The sequence below is a fragment of the Corvus hawaiiensis genome, chromosome 11, assembly GCF_020740725.1.
Source record: "Corvus hawaiiensis isolate bCorHaw1 chromosome 11, bCorHaw1.pri.cur, whole genome shotgun sequence".
NCBI lineage: Eukaryota > Metazoa > Chordata > Aves > Passeriformes > Corvidae > Corvus > Corvus hawaiiensis.
The window spans coordinates 15,819,168-15,836,541 of NC_063223.1; the positions used below are offsets into that span (position 1 = coordinate 15,819,168).

The window sequence follows — 17,374 nt, forward strand, 5'->3', positions numbered from 1 at the left end:
TTATGAGACTGAGTGATGCTGTCTTCATATTCTTGTAGGGGTTTTTAATTATTATTTTTATGAAGACCAGTATGTATTGGTTCTGTTAACTTTGTCTTAACTAATGCAATCCATTTTTCTTTTGCCTGTGGATTAAGATGCATAAAAAACAGTATGAAAATGTGAAAACTGAAATGTAATTGCTACTGTAGCGTGTGCTGCATCAGCCCACTACATAATTATTATCCTTAAAATGTCAAATTTGAATATAATGTCTTTAAATTGCTTATTTCAGACATTAGAGGAAAAATTAAGAGGACACGACTGTAAAAGATTTAACACTTAGCAGTGTTTGAATTAGTAACACAATTGAATTAAGTTTGGGTGTTTAAGCAGCAATAGCAGCATTGTATTTGGACTAAGAGAGTCCTTGCTGGGTTGTCACGCTTGACATGAATTATTGATAAGGGGTTTCAGAAATAGCACATGTGCTGGCAGAGTTGACTGTAACATGAGATCGGGACTGCAGCGATGGCAGGGGGGTTACAGCCAGGGAAGCACCTGTAGCACTTGGAGTTACATGCTTCTCATCATCCTGCTTTTGTTGCAATGAGTTCATATGAGCAATTAAAATAATGGGAAGATGAGTCGTCAAGCTTATTTCTATCGTGTTCCTCCACAGGAATTGCATAGAAGAACCCAACTTCAGCCTGAGCCAGCAAAGACGAAGGCTCTGCAAACAGTTATCGAAATGAAGGTATGGTCTCTGCATGTTTCCCTGTGTGGTGTTTTTTCAGCATGATGTTGTGTACTGGGTATGGCTGGGATGGAGTCAATTTTCCCTGGAGCAGCATGTCTGGTGCTGTGTTTTGAATTTCAGACTGAAACAGTGTTGATAACATGCTGATGTTTTAGCTGCTGTCCAAAAGGGTTTACACAGAGTCAAAGCTTTCCCAGTTTCTCCCTCTGCTCCCACCCTGTAAGTAGGGTGGGGATGGACAAGAGGCTGGGAGGGAGCACAGCAAGGACAGCTGACCCAAATTCACCAAAGGGATATTCCATCCCATCACGTCATGCTCAGCAAACTGAAGGGAGGACATTCAGAGTCACGGCATTTGTCTTCTCAAATAACTCTTGTGCCCGATGCAGCCCTCCTCTCCTGAAAACAGCCAGGCATCTGCCTGCCCATGGGAAGCAGTGCATGAATTCCATATTTTGCTTTGCTTGCATGCACAGCTTTGCTTTACATATTACACTGGCTTTACCTCAAACAATGGGTTTTCCCACTTTTGCCCTCTGGTTGTCTTGCCCGTCCCACTGAGGGGGAGTGAACGAGCAGCCGTGACACTCAACTGCCTACCAGGGTTGATTTATGACTGTTTAGTCATTAAATGCTTCCTTTACCATGTCAATTTTGTTATGTAGCTAGGAATAATTAGTATTTATTTCTCCTGGTGTGCTTACTAAATAAAATTGATTTAAAAAAATCAAGTGTAGCGTTGCTGAATAATGATAACTGAATATTACTTTTTAAAAAGACTAGGGTGTGTGTGTATGTGTGTTTTAGGAGAGCCAAAGTACATGGACTAAACTGACAAACAGAAGTCTGAGGCACACTGTCCAAGGCTAATGTAAAATGTTTTCCTTCTCTAACTTTAAAACTAATTCTTCTGTTGGCTGTTATTAGGCCATAATTTTACAGCCAACCTAAAGAAAATACTGGTTGCATCAGCAGATATGAAAAAATACGATGAAACAGCTCTCTTAGTCCTGACTATAGTTCACCTTTTTTGATACATAATATTACTAAAGTGTTGTGACTTTTCCCTCCACAATAACAAAGAATAAAAATAGTAATTTAAAAAGTGAAAACGGATATTTTTGCATAATTCTATGAGTCTGGAATGTTCATCTTTAAGAAAAATACCATGAGACCTGAGATAACTTGTGAGTTGGCAATGCTGCCTGAAATTCATTAACGATGGTCTTTCAGTCTTAAAAGGAAGTGCAAATTAAAGGCCTCATTTTGCCAGTGACTTCTGTTATGAGCAAATGAGTTTAGCATGTCTGAACATTGTGGTAAACACACAGTTAAAACAACAGCAGGACTTTATAAATACAGTCTCTGTCTTTTAATAGATAATTAGTTTGGATTATATGAGTAACAAATAAGGTACATTGATTACAGAATTCCATTTCTGGATGTATATTTGCTTTGGACATTAGTTCAGAAGTCTTTGTATGAAATCTAAAATATGTCTTTGCAGTAACTCACTGCCCTATGTGAATGGAAAAGTAAGGGGGTGGCTGAGAAACTTGGTTTTTCTCTTAATATTCAGAGCTATGAAAGTTTAGGGATACAAAAACAATGTGATAGAATAATTTATAATCTTTCATGTAGGTTATTAACAATGTAAAGGACATGTTGAAATTGATTTTCAATTCCTCTTCCTGTACCAAAACTCTGAAAGGAACAGGGATAGGGGGTACATGACACATGAATGACACGTGTGATGACTGTAGTTGCTCTTGTCTGTCTCTGTCTGTTGCTGAAGACAGTGAAGTGTTTTCTGTTTGACTCCCAGGAGAGGTGGGCATGGTGCAATGTTCCACTGTTTAAAACTTGAATCTTCATAGTGAGGGCTTTCATTTGTCATGAGTGAGCTGAAATCATGTTGCTGGAGTACTGATGCCAGGCTGCTTTTTGGCTCTGAGTCATCCAGTTCTTTCTGTCCCTGTGAACACACGCCCCGTTGGGGTTGCCCCTGTCTAAAATAGGCCTAATATTGAAAAGAAAAAGGGGCAAGATGTTGAAATCCCCATGATTAAACAGTTTTCACTACAAGTTCCAGATTTGGACTGTTTTCAAGTAAATTTAAATTGTCTTAATCCAGACAGCATTTGTTTTGAAAAAAATGTGGAACATTTGTTTTGAATGATCAAGCATTGAAGGAATTGTTTCCCTACAGTGTTGAGGGTAGAAGGAGGGAGAGGATTAGCTGTAATATGGCAATCTCAGGCCATCCACTCCCCCATGCAGAGGCTCGGAGCAGTTTCCATTTCTCTTCACCACGCCCAGCCCCTTCCAGCCCTTCACCACTTTGGCTTTTGTCTGAGTCCTTTCCATGGCTCCCTCAGGCTCTGCCAGGATGCAACTTTCCCTCCTTCATAAATCCTTCTATTCTCTCTGTGGTTTTCTTCTGTCCCTTGCCACTTCTGAATTCCTTCTGTCCCTTTTCCTGGTCTCTATTCCCTTTCATCCAATCAAGTATACCCACTTATCCTACCTATCTCTCGTGCTTATTTGTCCTAGACATCTTCTGAACTACCTTTTCTGTCCTGTCATCATCTTCATTTCCCTCTGACACTTTGCAAATAGTTGCTTTTTCTTAAACCGGTTGCCTTTTCTGCATAACTGCTGTCTTGTTGAGCAGTGTCCATATCCTGTATGTTCATGCAAAATAAAAAAGGGCAAACAAAAAAGATGGAAAATTCACATCTTATGCCTTGACTCCTGTTTTTCTTGCTTTATTTATTCCTTTCCAGGTATCTATTGTCTTTTCAGATGCATTGCACAGGCTGTTCTTTCCTAACTTTCTGGTTTTGCTTCATAGACACATTTGCTTCCCGATGTCATGTCTTTTGCTCTATTGTTTCTCACTACATTCTTTACTCAGCTCTCTTTTCTGCAACTGACCTTATTCTCCAGAAGCCCTCTTTTCTTCTGGAAAGCAGAGTCACAAAACTAAGGGAGAGCAGGATGCTTCCCTCTCACACATGCTCCTGTTATTCCCTCAAACTAGTCTAGTTTTGATGCAGGGGTTGCTTTTGACTTTGTGACTGTGGATATATGTAATTAAACTGCATTTTTTTTCTCTCAAGTCTAAATCTTAGTCTGTTAAAGTATAAAATAAAACTGATACATGGAAATCCTTCCCTTTAATTGCTATTGCACCCATGCATGCTTCCTTGCATATTGTGTGCTGGCAATGCCAGGTGACTGATACCTTTGAATGTATTTTGAATATCAGTGATATTCAAAGTTGATGAACTCCTATTAATATAATACAAAGATTAAAAGGAAACATACTTTTCACTTCATTTTATGGTATGTGCTCCTGAGCCATGTGAATGGGGTCAAAACTTGCTCATCTCTCATGAAGCCCCACCTGGAGTGCTGCCTCCTGTTCTGGGCTCCATAGGACAAAAAAGACATGGACCTGTTGGAGCAAGTCCAGAGGAGAGCCACAACAATGATCAGAGGGCTGGAGCAGCTCCTTTACAGATGGGCTGGGAGAGTTGGGGCTGTTCAGCCTGGAGAAGAGAAGGCTCCTCAGTGACCTTATAGCCTTTCAGTACTGAAAGGGGGCATATAAGAAAGATGGGGACAGAGCTTTCAGTAGGGCCTGTTGTGATAGGACACAGAACAACAGTTTTAAACTAAAGTAGGATTAATTTAGATTGGACATATGGGAAAAAACTAATTTTATGATGAAGGTGGTGAGGCCCTGGCACAGGTTGCCCAGAGAAGCTGTGAATGCCCCATCCCTGAAAATGTTCCAGGCCAGGTTGGATGGGGCTTGGAGCAACCTGGGATAGTGGAAGGTGTCCCTGCTCATGGCAGGGGATTGGATTAGATGACCTTTAAATGCTGCTTCCAACCCAACCATTCCATGTTGCTATGGTCTAATTCTATCATCACTAAACAGTGATATTACTTGAGAGAGAAAATCAGAAACTGCCAACAGATATGGCCTAGAACTCATCTTAAGGATAGGATTTTGAAAAATATGTGGAGTCTAGCATCTATAAAGTCTTTATAAATGTAAGCTGTAAAGTAAATAAAAATATTTGTGGTTTACCTTACTTGCAGAAAGAGCCATCTTTATGTATTGATCCAGCTGTGATATTTCAGGTATGGGTTTGGCTCTAGAGAAGTGTGTATGTGTGTTTGCAGTGCAACATACTCTATTGTTAAGATTGCATGAACTTTCACTTCCCTTATCTTCAAAGATGAACCTGAATATTTTCATTAAATTAAATTGACAAGGTAAAAATTCATATAGTAAGAGTAGTTGTGTATGGTCTGTTGACAGCCTATGCACATAAGTGTGTTTAAATTCAAGCTTTATTAAATGTGAAGTTTCAAATATTACCTTCTGATTGCTTGTTGAATGCCCTACAAGCAAAATTTTTCACAGACATAATTTAAATTTATCAGGTATCTCACATGATGAGCAGTAGCATTTTCTTACTTCTCCTTTCAGAGTAAGACAGCCTGGAATGCTGTATTATACAGAGTTGAACTTGGTGATCTGTGTGGGTCTCTTCCAGCTCAGAATATTCTGTGATTATTTACAAATGTTTTGCCCTTTTCCTGCCCCTCAGTTTTCAGGAAATGTACTGTAGGATTCTTGTAAGGACTGATATGATTTATGAAACATCATTGTGGAAACTCATTTGTAGAGTTAGTGTTTTTCTATTGTGAAGCACTGTTGTTTTCAGCATCAGGACACATACTAATTTCTTTCACATTGCAAAAGAGGTGGGTTTCTGCTAGGTCCAGCCAGCAGAAACCTAAATAGCCCTAACCTCTCCTAGAATATCTGCAACACTGTTCTAATAAAGGAGATAAGGAAGAAGTATTGGTTACTGCTGGAAGGAGGGGTTAGATTAAGGTGGGTGCCCTGATCTCTATCACAAATCCTGCTATGTAATCTTATGTTTTTTAACAGATTTAGAGGGCCTGACTGAAAAATCTGAACAAATGCTGCATTGTTGTAGAACTCAGAAGATGTTTATTAGTACCATTTAATAGTAATCTGCTTCCTTAATATTATTGCAAAGGAATCTTCATTGTGATTCAACACAGACCCATGTAGTTTTTTAGAATGTTGCTAATGGTGATAAATCTTAGAGGTTAGAAGGAAATATTGCATCTGTTCCCATTTCAGTTTCTGAAAGCTTGCCAGACCCTGTGCCCCAACAAGACTGGTTGAAAGTTTTCCAATTGAAATTTTCTTTGGGAAAACGCTGATTCAGCTGAATCAGAAGATTTTACGGGAATGTGCCTATTCTGTCAAAACTTCTGGCAAATGCAAAGCTACCAAACTTTCTCTCCATCCTGTAAGTCAGCCCAGCTCCCTTGTGGCAGTACCCACTGGGAGCTCTGGGCTCTCTGATTATCTCTGAGCTACAAGGTTCCTCACTTTCTAGCAGTTGTCCAGGCAGGAAACCTGTGAGGTTTCCTGGGCAAGCCAGCGTGCAACAGGGAACAGTACCTTTGAATTTCACAAAATTTGTGAAATTGCTGGCTTCTGTTGCAATAAAAAGGTAATATAAAACTTAGTGACAATTTTTCAAGACATAGGAAAATAGCCTTCACACATTTCTAATCACAGCATGCAGAGATTGATTAAAAATAAACTTTTCCTCAGATTTCAATCTTGTGATGAAGTAGAAGTACAGAAAGTGCTTCCACAAGTTATGTTAGATACTTCTCATAAAGCTTAAATGTTGTTCTGTGATGTATAAACCTTCTAAAGAGTGTAGCAGGCTGTGCTATAAATTGTTTCTGCCATATTATATTTGCAAACACATAAAATACGAAGGCAGTACAAAAAGGCAGACTCTTACAGACTTAGCTGGGGAGATTTGATGAAGACTATTCCCAGATGTCATGTCATAACAGGTCATGTAAGTATTAATATATTTCATTGCAAAATCATTCCAAAGTGTAGTGAAGCTTAGGTTTTGCTTTTATCTTCAAAAATAGGAGAAAAATATTTCTGAAATGAAGTCTAACGGAGCAAGCTGGATTGATTGTATCTGTGAGAGCTACAATTATTTTTGTGTTGTGTTTGTCTTCAGAGCTTTTAAATACTTTTGTATCTTGCAGTATTTTTCCTTTTGTGCAGCTTCTCCAAATGTGAGAAGATTTAATAAGAATTCTTTCCTTTTTTCATTCCATCTCAATATTTTACTTCTGTGTTTTAGAATTAAAATTAATTGTAAAGTTAATTTTTGATGGAATAAGAAAATAATAAAAGAAAACTTCTCTGTTTGAGACTTATTGTTGACTATAAAGATAAAAGCAAAAATGTTAGAGGAATGACAGTGGGCCATCTAAGTAGCATTGCTTAGTCCTTAGCTTTCATTCTATATGGATTTATAACAGTGGTCCTCAAAAATAATCTGAGATTCTTTTTCCCTTCAGTACCAAAAATTCAGATGCTTTTTGGAACTTCATCCAGACTCTTCTGTGTCTTAAATTGCTAAATTTGCCTAGCTTTGTTATGAAAGGAGTTATTACAGGAATTGGGGTTTTTGCTTGTTTTTAGGCAGCCTAAAGAAAGCAACAAAGTTGCAGTGATTCAACCTTACCTTGTCCTGGTTAAAGGATCAATTTCATTTGTATGTTTTTCCCAAATTAGCGTTCTAACTTAACCTGGTCTTAGTGAATCAGGTTGGTTTGTTTTGTGTAGTGTGTTTTGTTTTTAAATTTTTATTTCATATTGATCTCAATGGAACAAGAACTTCATCCAGTCTCTTAATATTTTACGGGTGGTTGATCCCTCTGTGTTGTTGACTAGATTTCCTAATGAGTAATTTTGCAATGTTCTTTCACACAGAAAATTGTGACAAGTTTGTGTAATCGATTTTCTAATCTTTCTGACTCTCACAGAAGGGACTTAGCCAATTTCCAGATGACTGGAAACAGCAAAAAACTTCACTGTTTTCCAGTGTGGCGCTGGCACACGTGGCAGCCATTGGCTGGGATGTAGAAATTTTTAGTGGTTGTGGTTTTGTTTATCTTGGGACTCACAATAAAAAGTGCTAAATCCACTCTTAGTGATGTGGCTAGATTAGTCAAGGAAAAATACATGAGGACACAGCCTTTCTCCCTCTTGAGAGCAGGCAGAACTCCAGAGAAAGAGGGACCCTGAGGTCACAATGAAGTGGCCTCTTGTCCTGCAGAGACATGGACTGGCCTCTCTAGGCTAAACTTTGTGTCTAAGAGCTTGGAAGAATAGCCAGGCCTAGATGGTTGCTAATGATAACATGGTTTGTTACCATACATATGTGGAAAAATAGGGCATCTGTCATTCTCCCTTCATCCCTGTGTAGGAATTAAATGGAATTTTGTATTCTCTACAGACTGTGCAACTATGGTGAAAGAGGTCTGGTCTGAATTCTGCATTTCTTTAACCCAAACCAAATAGAATTATTCCTGGTTTATGTGCATTCTCTATTTGTACCATCTATTTTTGCTGTCTCATTATTTGATATTCACTCAAGTACAGATATGCTTCTCTTGCTCTTTAATATATGTCTCATGTAATTTTCAATACTCTCTTTTTTGTAACTTAGGATACAAAAATAGCTTCACTTGAGCGCAATATAAGAGATCTTGAAGATGAAATACAGATGTTAAAGACAAATGGAGTTCTGAATACAGAGGACCGAGAAGAAGAAATCAAACAAATAGAAGTTTACAAGAGTCACTCAAAGTTCATGAAAAATAAGGTAAGATCTATTTATAAAAGAGATTAAGACTGTTTAAATAATGGAAAGAAAAGTTTTAACTTGACTGTTTCCAATGCAAGCAGCTGCATGTCTCCTTTTGGTAAATCTCTACTGTATAATAATCAGTAGACATGAAGGAGTGGAGCATTTTGGATAAATGAAAATTATTTTGATTTTAGCTTTTGGTGTTGTTTTGTAGTAAAGACTTTTGTTTCATAGAGGCTACTAAATTGTACTTTTCTCATCTTTTCAAGACTAGCAATTTAATGATTTTGTTCCTGCAGAGTTCCTTTAATTTCGTATTACTTTACATAGACTACCAGCAGTTGACCACAGGTAGGGAGTAAACATGTAGTGATGTGACATATTTCCTTGTATCAAACTCAAAAAACATTTTTGCTTGTTCATTGTTTGGGGGTTTTTGCTACAGAAGAAATTAAAGTGTTTGTGCCCATGTGGAATTAATCCAGATCTATAAAGAAAAAAATAATAATCAAAGAACGTATTTATTCTGTTGGAAAAAAGAAGCTTTTAAGCTACTAAAAAAAAAAATAAAGCTCCTAAGTAGCATTTTACATCAGGAAAATTATTTTGCCTACTTAAACATCATTAATTTCAAAGCAATTCAGTTTTAGTGATTTACAGCAAAACTCCCAATACATGTGAGCAAACCTGTTGATATGAAAATAAAGTACAAAGCCTAGAACTTTAACAATCTCCTGATTTTTTGAGAGGAAAAGCTTCAGTATATTTCTGTAGCATGGAAAGCTGATGAATGAGAAGAGTATTAAATATGCCTTGTTTTGTCACAACCTTCTGATCTTTGATAAATGCCACATTCTGATGAAGCTTTGTCTGTTTTCTTTCACTAGTCCTTTTCCTCCACTTAAAATTAAGATTTGCAGCAGAAGATATTATTTTTATCACTCATCTGAGAACCTTTCAAGGTGGAAAAGTATTTATGGAGCTGTCAGCAAACAGATCTTGCTATATGTGATCTGTTGAACCTGGGATTGTTGATAAATTCTGATAAACAGGGTTGATGGCAAAGAACAGTACAAAACTCTTCTGAGGTGCTTGAAGCTCTTAATACTTCTCATTTATTCTTGAAGTATAACTTGTTTTCAATCTGCTCTTGTTGTAAATAAATGGGAAGGTGTTAAATGAAGGCAAATACTGAACATCATTTATTGTACATGAGTGGCAGACAATGTCTTTTCTTAACTACTTCTTAGTAATATTCACTCCTTCCAAATATTTAGGCTTTAATTGTGACTTGCAGTTAAATAAAAGTTGTAAAAATGAGAAGGAGAACTTGCTCAGATTTCATTGTCTTGCCCACTTGATAAGGTCTTTCCTTGCTCAGGTTTTGAAGGGAGAAAACATGTCATCACTAACATAATACAGAAATTGTCAAAACAGGTCTTAAAGTTTATATGACTAAGAGCTCTGCACCTTCAAATATCATAATTGAGACTATGAAGAAAACATATAGGATGATACGTACTGTTAATAAAAACTTCTGCTTTGGAAGACTTCCTTCCCTTATTAGGGTTCATCCTTCGGCTATCAGCCACATATTTAAATGCACACTGGTATATTTTTTTCAGGTGCGAGTTTGCACTCTGAATTTAAGTAGTTCTTTGAATATTAGAACTCTCTATTAGAACTCTCTCTACCCACTGAAATGGGTATGAAAATACAGTGGCAGGTTAGTACAATTTCAGCAAATTACCAGTAAGATGAGTTTCAAGAATTGATAAAGCAGTAACAAGGTGCCCTGTAATTAATGTCTGCCTGTAAGAACTTTCCATACTGAATGAAGGAAGCATGGAAGTTCTAGGAGATCCTGTAGGGAAAAAAAAAAAAACCCAAACAAACCACAACAGGAAAGGAGCTACAGCATCTTCTTTTGGTGTGGATAGGCCTGTAAATTTGATAACCAGTTTAAAACCAGACCTTAACCAACATAACCTGTGAATCTGCTGAGAGACTTGTAGGGTCTACTGTATGCAGGCATCATTTGCACTGCTACTCCTTTTCCTTTGCTGAAATCCTTCACTTTAAAAAGCAGTTGTCATTTGTTCATCAGACCAAATCCTACGATGTGTAAATCAGCATAGTTTCATTTAATGGAATTATTTACTTAAAGATTTAGCCCATTAATTTTAATATGCAATATTCAGAGGGAAAGCTCTGATTTTTTTTTCTGCTTTGTTTTCTGGTTACTCTGTGTAATGTCACATAAGCGTTTGGTGTGTAAAAATCACAACAGAACGCCAGTAATGTTTTTCTGGAAATGGAAAATTAATGGGTTCTAAGGAACTGAAATTATGGGAGGTGACAGAATCGTAAATTGAGAAGGAAGAAAAAGGAATTAGGGTTTCAGGAAACGAGGTGAAGCAAGATCATATTGGGCAATGTTGAAAAAGCGGTGACAGACAAATTGCACATATGAAATATATGAGATAGTGGGAAGGTCAGGCTCAGAGGACAAACTTGGAGTTTTTTGATGCTACAGCACTTCTACCCAGACTTGTAGGTTATCCTCATTGTAGTCTTTATAAAGTATAAAAATGTTTTTGTTGTATTATATAAGATCATGAGGTTTCATTGAATCATGACAGTTGGTCTTCCAACAAAGCAAAAATCTTTGCATATCTGCTAGAGACAGCAATCTATTTCATGTCCTGTTTAATTATTTTTTTTACATGCTGAGATACTGCAGAACTTCAAAAAAGTGAATATACCCATGTCTAAAATGTCTTAATATAAGTTTTATAGTTTCTTGTTATATCTTTTTATTTTTGTGACAATTCTTTTAAAATTGAAATTTTAGTACTTTTTCACCATAATACTTTATTTTAAAAAGACATCAGCATATTTATTCAACAATCTTTGTGTTGTGTGTGTTTGGTTTGTGTTTTAACTCTTAATTTTTTTTTTTATTGGAGAGCTGTAACACATTTTTAAACTCCTGACAATTTGTAGATCTTGTAGCCAGAACTTTACACTAAACAGATTCTGTTTCTAAACCACACCTGCAATGAAAACAAAGCCTTTTAAATTTTTTTTTGTTATTTTTCAGGGTGTGGGTTGTGTCATGGAGAGAAGGGGGAAGAGTTTCTAGAAGAGATTAAGCATCTGTGATGTTCACATGCGTCTCATATAAAGTCTGTGATGTAATTCAGATTGGCTGCAGATCTACGCTTTGTCTTGTATCTCATAGATTTTCCCATTGTTCATTTTCTATCCATCTTCTCTTGCTTGCCATGCTTACTTACATGTTCTGGCAAGGGATGGAAGAAGGTGGTTTGCTTTCCAGAGAGAGCTTTCTCTAGCTGCTTTTAATTGCATTCTTTCTTCATGTCTGGTTTTTGTATGCTTCTTTTCTTATTTTGTTATTTTCAGATTTTAAAGGTGATTTCTTTTAGTGCCAGGGTAGATTCTTGATTTTATACAGTAGCTCACGGGTGACTCTCCAAGCACCTTAACCAGCTAGACAAACATACTGGGATTTATAAAAAGAAATAAGGAATAAATATATTAAGACATGCATACAGACTGTAGTTGGAAGAAACATTGTTTTTAAATTTAATTTTTAAATATGCACTTGCAATGTAAAACAAAATAGAAGCATTTTGATCAGCAATAAATATTCCCAGTACCATACAATATTGAATTTGTGAAGTGTTTTAGTGTGTGGATAGTTCTGGAATGTGGTTGAGTAGAATCAGCCTGTGGATATTCTTTTTTTCCTGGGGATTTTTGAATCATCTTCCATCTACCATCTCTAGATTTCTTGCATCCCAAATGTCTGTTGGAACATGGGAAAGAGCTCTTCATATAAAGGAAGTGATTTCTCTGAGTTATGCAGATGCAGTGAGGCATTTTATTTCACAAAATCCTCATGAGGTGATGTATCTGGATTCATCTAGTGACCAGTGTTATATCACAAGAATTTAAGAGTAGTTATATGCCACCTAATCCACCATCCTTTCACCTACACACATTGTTCTGTATATAGTCCAGTGCTTTGCTCTGATTCGTATATTCTAAATCCATCACAATTTTGTCTTCTGTGGCTATTCTTCCCATTTATCGTTGTGGAAAGAGGAGAATAATCCCAATATCATGACATTTACTGATGAACCTTAAATTCATTTAAATTCAGAAGCTCTGTCTTAGTATTGTGTTTCTGCTGTTTCCTCTGGGATAAGCTTTTATTATCTCTCAGCCCTTTCATTGTGTGGAATTTTTTATGTTTTCCCCAGACTTCTCTTAAATTAGTCTTCTTGGCTTGGCTTTTCTACTACCTGAGAATTCCATGTGAACTGCCAGGGAGAAAAATAAGAGGTGGGGATGGTGGGCAGCAACAAATTTGCAAGAAGAGTAAGGTTAAAATCCCACTTTTCTGTTTTCCTCTCCTTTCTAAGATGTCTGTTTTTTCTTTATCAGACTCTTAAAAAATTCCTGATTCACTCTGGCCAATGATAAGTCATGGGAATCATGCTGTTGGAAGGATTGAATTTATACTTTTGTGAACAGTTTTTTTTTTTCCTGTGCATTTTTGCTGTCCTGCCAGACTTGCCTCACATGGGATACATGCCTTTGAACTTAAGTGAGGTCCGTGGTGAATTTATAGGCCAAATCATCACGTATAATCTTTAGGAGTTTCCTTTTAACTTCTGCAACAACAGGGCAATTGTTCTTAAGACAGGGTACATTAAATTGCAAGAAACACCATTGAAGATTTGAGTGTAAAAAGTCTGAATCTTAATTCTCTTCCAGAATTCACAGGTATCTGCTTTGTCATATCATGGTCATTCACACCTTTCAGATTTCCAGTGGAGCTATGAATTGGAGACAAAATGAATGGCCTAACTTTTTTTCCCCCCCACTGCAGATTGATCAACTGAAACAAGAACTCTCAAAGAAAGAATCAGAACTTCTTGCCTTACAAACTAAGCTTGAAACCCTTAGCAATCAGAATTCAGATTGCAAGCAACACATTGAAGTGCTTAAAGAGTCCCTTACTGCCAAAGAACAGAGAGCTGCCATACTTCAGACAGAGGTATTGTATCTCGTGATCATGAAATGCAATAGAAATACTGACTTCATAGCCAGTATCAAGGTGGTGATGTGTTTGATTCAAGTCTGTGTAGCAGGAAAGTTGTTAAAGAATAATGAATAATTTAAAACACTCTGAATGCCAGTGTATTTGGTGTATGTATAATTTTGGTAGTACACCAGCTGTCATTCTAGAATTTTTTTAGAAGCACTTATGATTGCCTTTTAAGAAAATGTTTGTGTCTAATTCTCATTGGCTTCAATGGGGGGAGGTGGACCTTAATGACTTGATTGTTGTGATATCATGACCTGTTCCTCATTTGTTAGCTGACTGAGTTTTCCTTTCGGTTGCTCTGGTTGATCCTTCTTTTCTTCTGTGTATTTCTGTTCTGAAGGGTGAAGCTACTGAGGTATTTTGAAGGGATCTGTTGAAAGGTGCATGTTATTAATCACTGGTTATTTTTTCAAGTGCAATCAACATTTATTTAAAAATATGAATAATTTCAGTCTTTAAAACAGACCTGTGTATTAATTATGTATGTACCTACAAAATCAGACCATAAAAATATGAGTAATGGAATACCCAGTTGAGATGGTTGTCATATTTAAGCGAATTTGTAAATCCAGTGTTTAAGGTGTTGTCCATTAACTATTTTCCTGGTGTTTTAAAAAACTTCGTTGGTTTGGAGCACACAATACTGATTACATTGATTGCTATTAGAAATTCTTGATTTTATTTCTAATGTGTGTGCCTCTTTCAGGAAACAAATACCTGTGGAATTTAGTTATATAGTGCAAATCGTTTCTATTCAGAGAAGAATATTATTTAGGTATACAGGAATCTTATAGAATGTTTCAGATTATCTGGCTAGCAAAGCTCTAGGAAAAAAGTCTTAAACTCATAATTCTTGTGGAAGCAGGAAGTAAATATTTCTAAGATTCTGATTATCCCTTTTTGTTCTATGTCTCGTGCTCTGCATGTGAAGAAGATAGAGATGAAATTTGGCATTTCCAGCTTGTGTTTAATGGGCCAATATGTGTATAATACAAAATAATCATAACAGAACAAGGATAGAAACTCCAGCAATTTCGGTGATCTCAATTTAGCATTTGAGCAGGAAAGATTGCTTATTTTAAATCCTGGGCTGTGCAAATCTGTTTTGCAAGGCTTGTATGACCTGTCATGCTGCTGAGGATGGTGATGAATTCCATTTGCTCTCCACTGATTTGACTTCCTACTTCGTTATCAGACTGGTTTGTACTCAGCGCGTTGCAATCTTATGGCTGGCAGATGGGCAGTGGTACAAAGAACTGAATTACAGTGCTCTTGATGAAGGGCTGCTGGGGTTCTGCAGTCCTGGTGGAGAACCAGTTGGCTTCTGACAGGCATTTAATTCCTCTTCTTCCCAGTTTCTGCACAAGCGCATTGAGCTTGAACCTTTTACATGATCAGGCTTAGACTGTGCTGTGGTAGCAATCCAGCAGTGCTTCTAGACACAGCAGGTCTGGTTCTCTGAGAATTGGGAAAAGATTTTGTTTGCTTAGAGCAACTGAATCGTCTATCTCTAGGCCTCAGGTCTTATCCAAAGGGAGGGCAATGGCTTCCAGCAGCAGATGGGAAAGCAGCTGCAGGGAGATGCAGGGCGAATGGCAGCCCTCCAGCAGGTGGAAGTCATTACAGAAGGAATTTTGTGCCGTACAAGCTATTGTTGTTGGTCATTCCCAGATGAGGAAAGCTAATAACATTTTGGCCTGCATTGAGCCACACTCCTTTCTTTCCTGCCTGTCCACATTGTCTATTTGTAGAATAGTTTTTGTAGAATTTTGTACTTTCCTAAAACATGTTCATAACTTGCCTTGAAGTGCTTCTTTCTGGAGGTGAAAGTAACCATAAAAGGGCAGTTCTAATCCTGTGCTGAGTAAGGTATTCATAGTTGCAGTGTCAACTTCCTACCTAAACAGGATTACTTTGTAATCACCTTGTTGTAATTAAATTAGCATAGTAAATCCTGTAATAAAAGAAACCCTCCATGGGCTCTCAGTTATTTCATAAGAAGCCTTTTATTATTATTTAACTTAATGGTACTCTGCAGGTTATCTTCAGGTTTTTCTGAAGCAGCTGCATATGATGCAACGGGATGTGATTCATGGAACCATGTAATGATTGAGGTTGGAAGTGAGCTCTGGAGCTCATCTGGTCCAACCCCCTGCTCCAGCAGGGCACCTAGAGCTGGCTGTCTAGGACCATATCCAGATGTCTTTTGAATATCTCAAGGCATGAGACTCTACAACCTCTTCGGGCCACACAGGCCAGTGTGAGTCTTTCCAATGTTCAGAGGGAACCTCCCGTGTTTCAGTTTGTTCCCATTGCATCTTGTCCTGTCACTGGGCATCATTGAAAAGTCTGGCTCCATCTTTAAAGCCTTCCTTCAGATGTTTATACACAGTGATGTATGCCCCATTCACTTTTTCTAGGCTGAGCACTTCAGCTCTCTCAGGCTTTAGTCATATGAGAGATGCTCCAATGCTTTAATGAAGCCCTTAATTAATCCTTTAGTTTCCTTATGGCCTTTCGCTGGGCTGTCTCCAGTATGCCCAGAACTGGACATTATATCCCAGGTATGACCTCTGAGCAGTGATGGATAGAGGATCACCTCCCTAAACCTTCTGGCAGAGCCCAGGATGCTGTTAGTGTCTCCCTGCAGGGGCACATTGCTGGTGTTCACCATTGTGACCACCAGGACCACAAGGTCCTTTCTGCAGAGCTGCTTTCCAGCTGGGTGAACTGCAGTACGTGCAGGTGCTTGGCATTGTTTCCCTCCTGGTTCAGGACTTTGCATTTCCTTTCCCTGAACTCTATGAGGCTCCTGTCAGCACAGTTCTTCAGCTTGTCAAAATCCCTGTGAACAGCAGCATCACTCTCCAGTGTATCAGCTGCTCTTTCCATGTTTTTTCCACCAGCACACTTGCTCAGGCTGCACACTACCCCATCATCCAGATCATTAATGAAGATGTTGAACAGGACTGGATGCAGTATTAACCCCTGGGTACAATACTGGTTCTGCTGGAGTGTCCTGATTCCACTTGATAGCCAGCCTTCCACCTACCTACATAGATCTCACAAGCCAGGTCTCATAGGTCATGAGGCTTAGAAGTATTTTGTTGGTATTAATGACGGTTCTTTTGTAGTTCATGTATCCCTGGAAGTTCATTGGTTTCACTCTTATTTGTTGGCAAATTCTACCAGTGTTTCTTATTTGGTAGAATGGATTTTTTTGGGTGTAATTTCATGTTCGGAATTTTCATGATGTCTTAGCAAAATTAGCTCAGAAAATATTATTGCTTTAGAAGTATAGTTTAAGTTTGAGCTCTTATCTTCCACAGTTGGTTTCAACAGTAAGAAATGAAGTGTAAGCAGAGTTATAATGATCTTCATCCTGAAGAATACTGGCTACTATTGAAGCATGATGAGCAGATAGATTTACTTGGTTTACATGTGTTATACCAGATCATCAAATATAAGAGGGCACTTGAATTTTTTTGATGAGCTTTTGATCAGGTTTCAGGTGCAGTGGCAGTTTGTGACATAATGTGAGAAAAGTTAAAACCATTGGTAAACAAGCCTAGAATCTAAACGCTATGTTCTTTTGCACGGTGTTTCTGTTGTCCCAGTGATGTCAGTGTTTTGTTTTGATCTAAATATGTTTAGTTGACTTAAAAAGGTATCACTTGAAGTTTCATTGACAGCTGAAACAAAAAGAAATAAATCCTGTACAGCAGTAACTATCACGGTGGCCAG

General features: G+C 37.7%; 1 protein-coding gene across 17 annotated transcripts in view; it reads left to right on the top strand.

Annotated features, from left to right (window-relative positions):
• ERC2 (ELKS/RAB6-interacting/CAST family member 2) overlaps positions 1-17,374 on the top strand; it is a 431,283-nt gene that overhangs the window by 96,364 nt on the left and 317,545 nt on the right. For 16 of the 17 annotated variants that reach the window (XR_007206019.1, XR_007206020.1, XR_007206018.1 and 13 more), the window contains 3 exons: positions 662-736; positions 8,350-8,505; positions 13,412-13,579. Coding sequence is in view for 1 of the 17 variants with exons in the window: in XM_048315313.1 (XP_048171270.1) it covers positions 662-736; positions 8,350-8,505; positions 13,412-13,579 (399 nt within the window). In the remaining 16 variants the exon portion in view is untranslated. The remainder of the gene's footprint in view (positions 1-661; positions 737-8,349; positions 8,506-13,411; positions 13,580-17,374) is intronic. The other variant, XR_007206031.1, reaches the window with a different exon arrangement.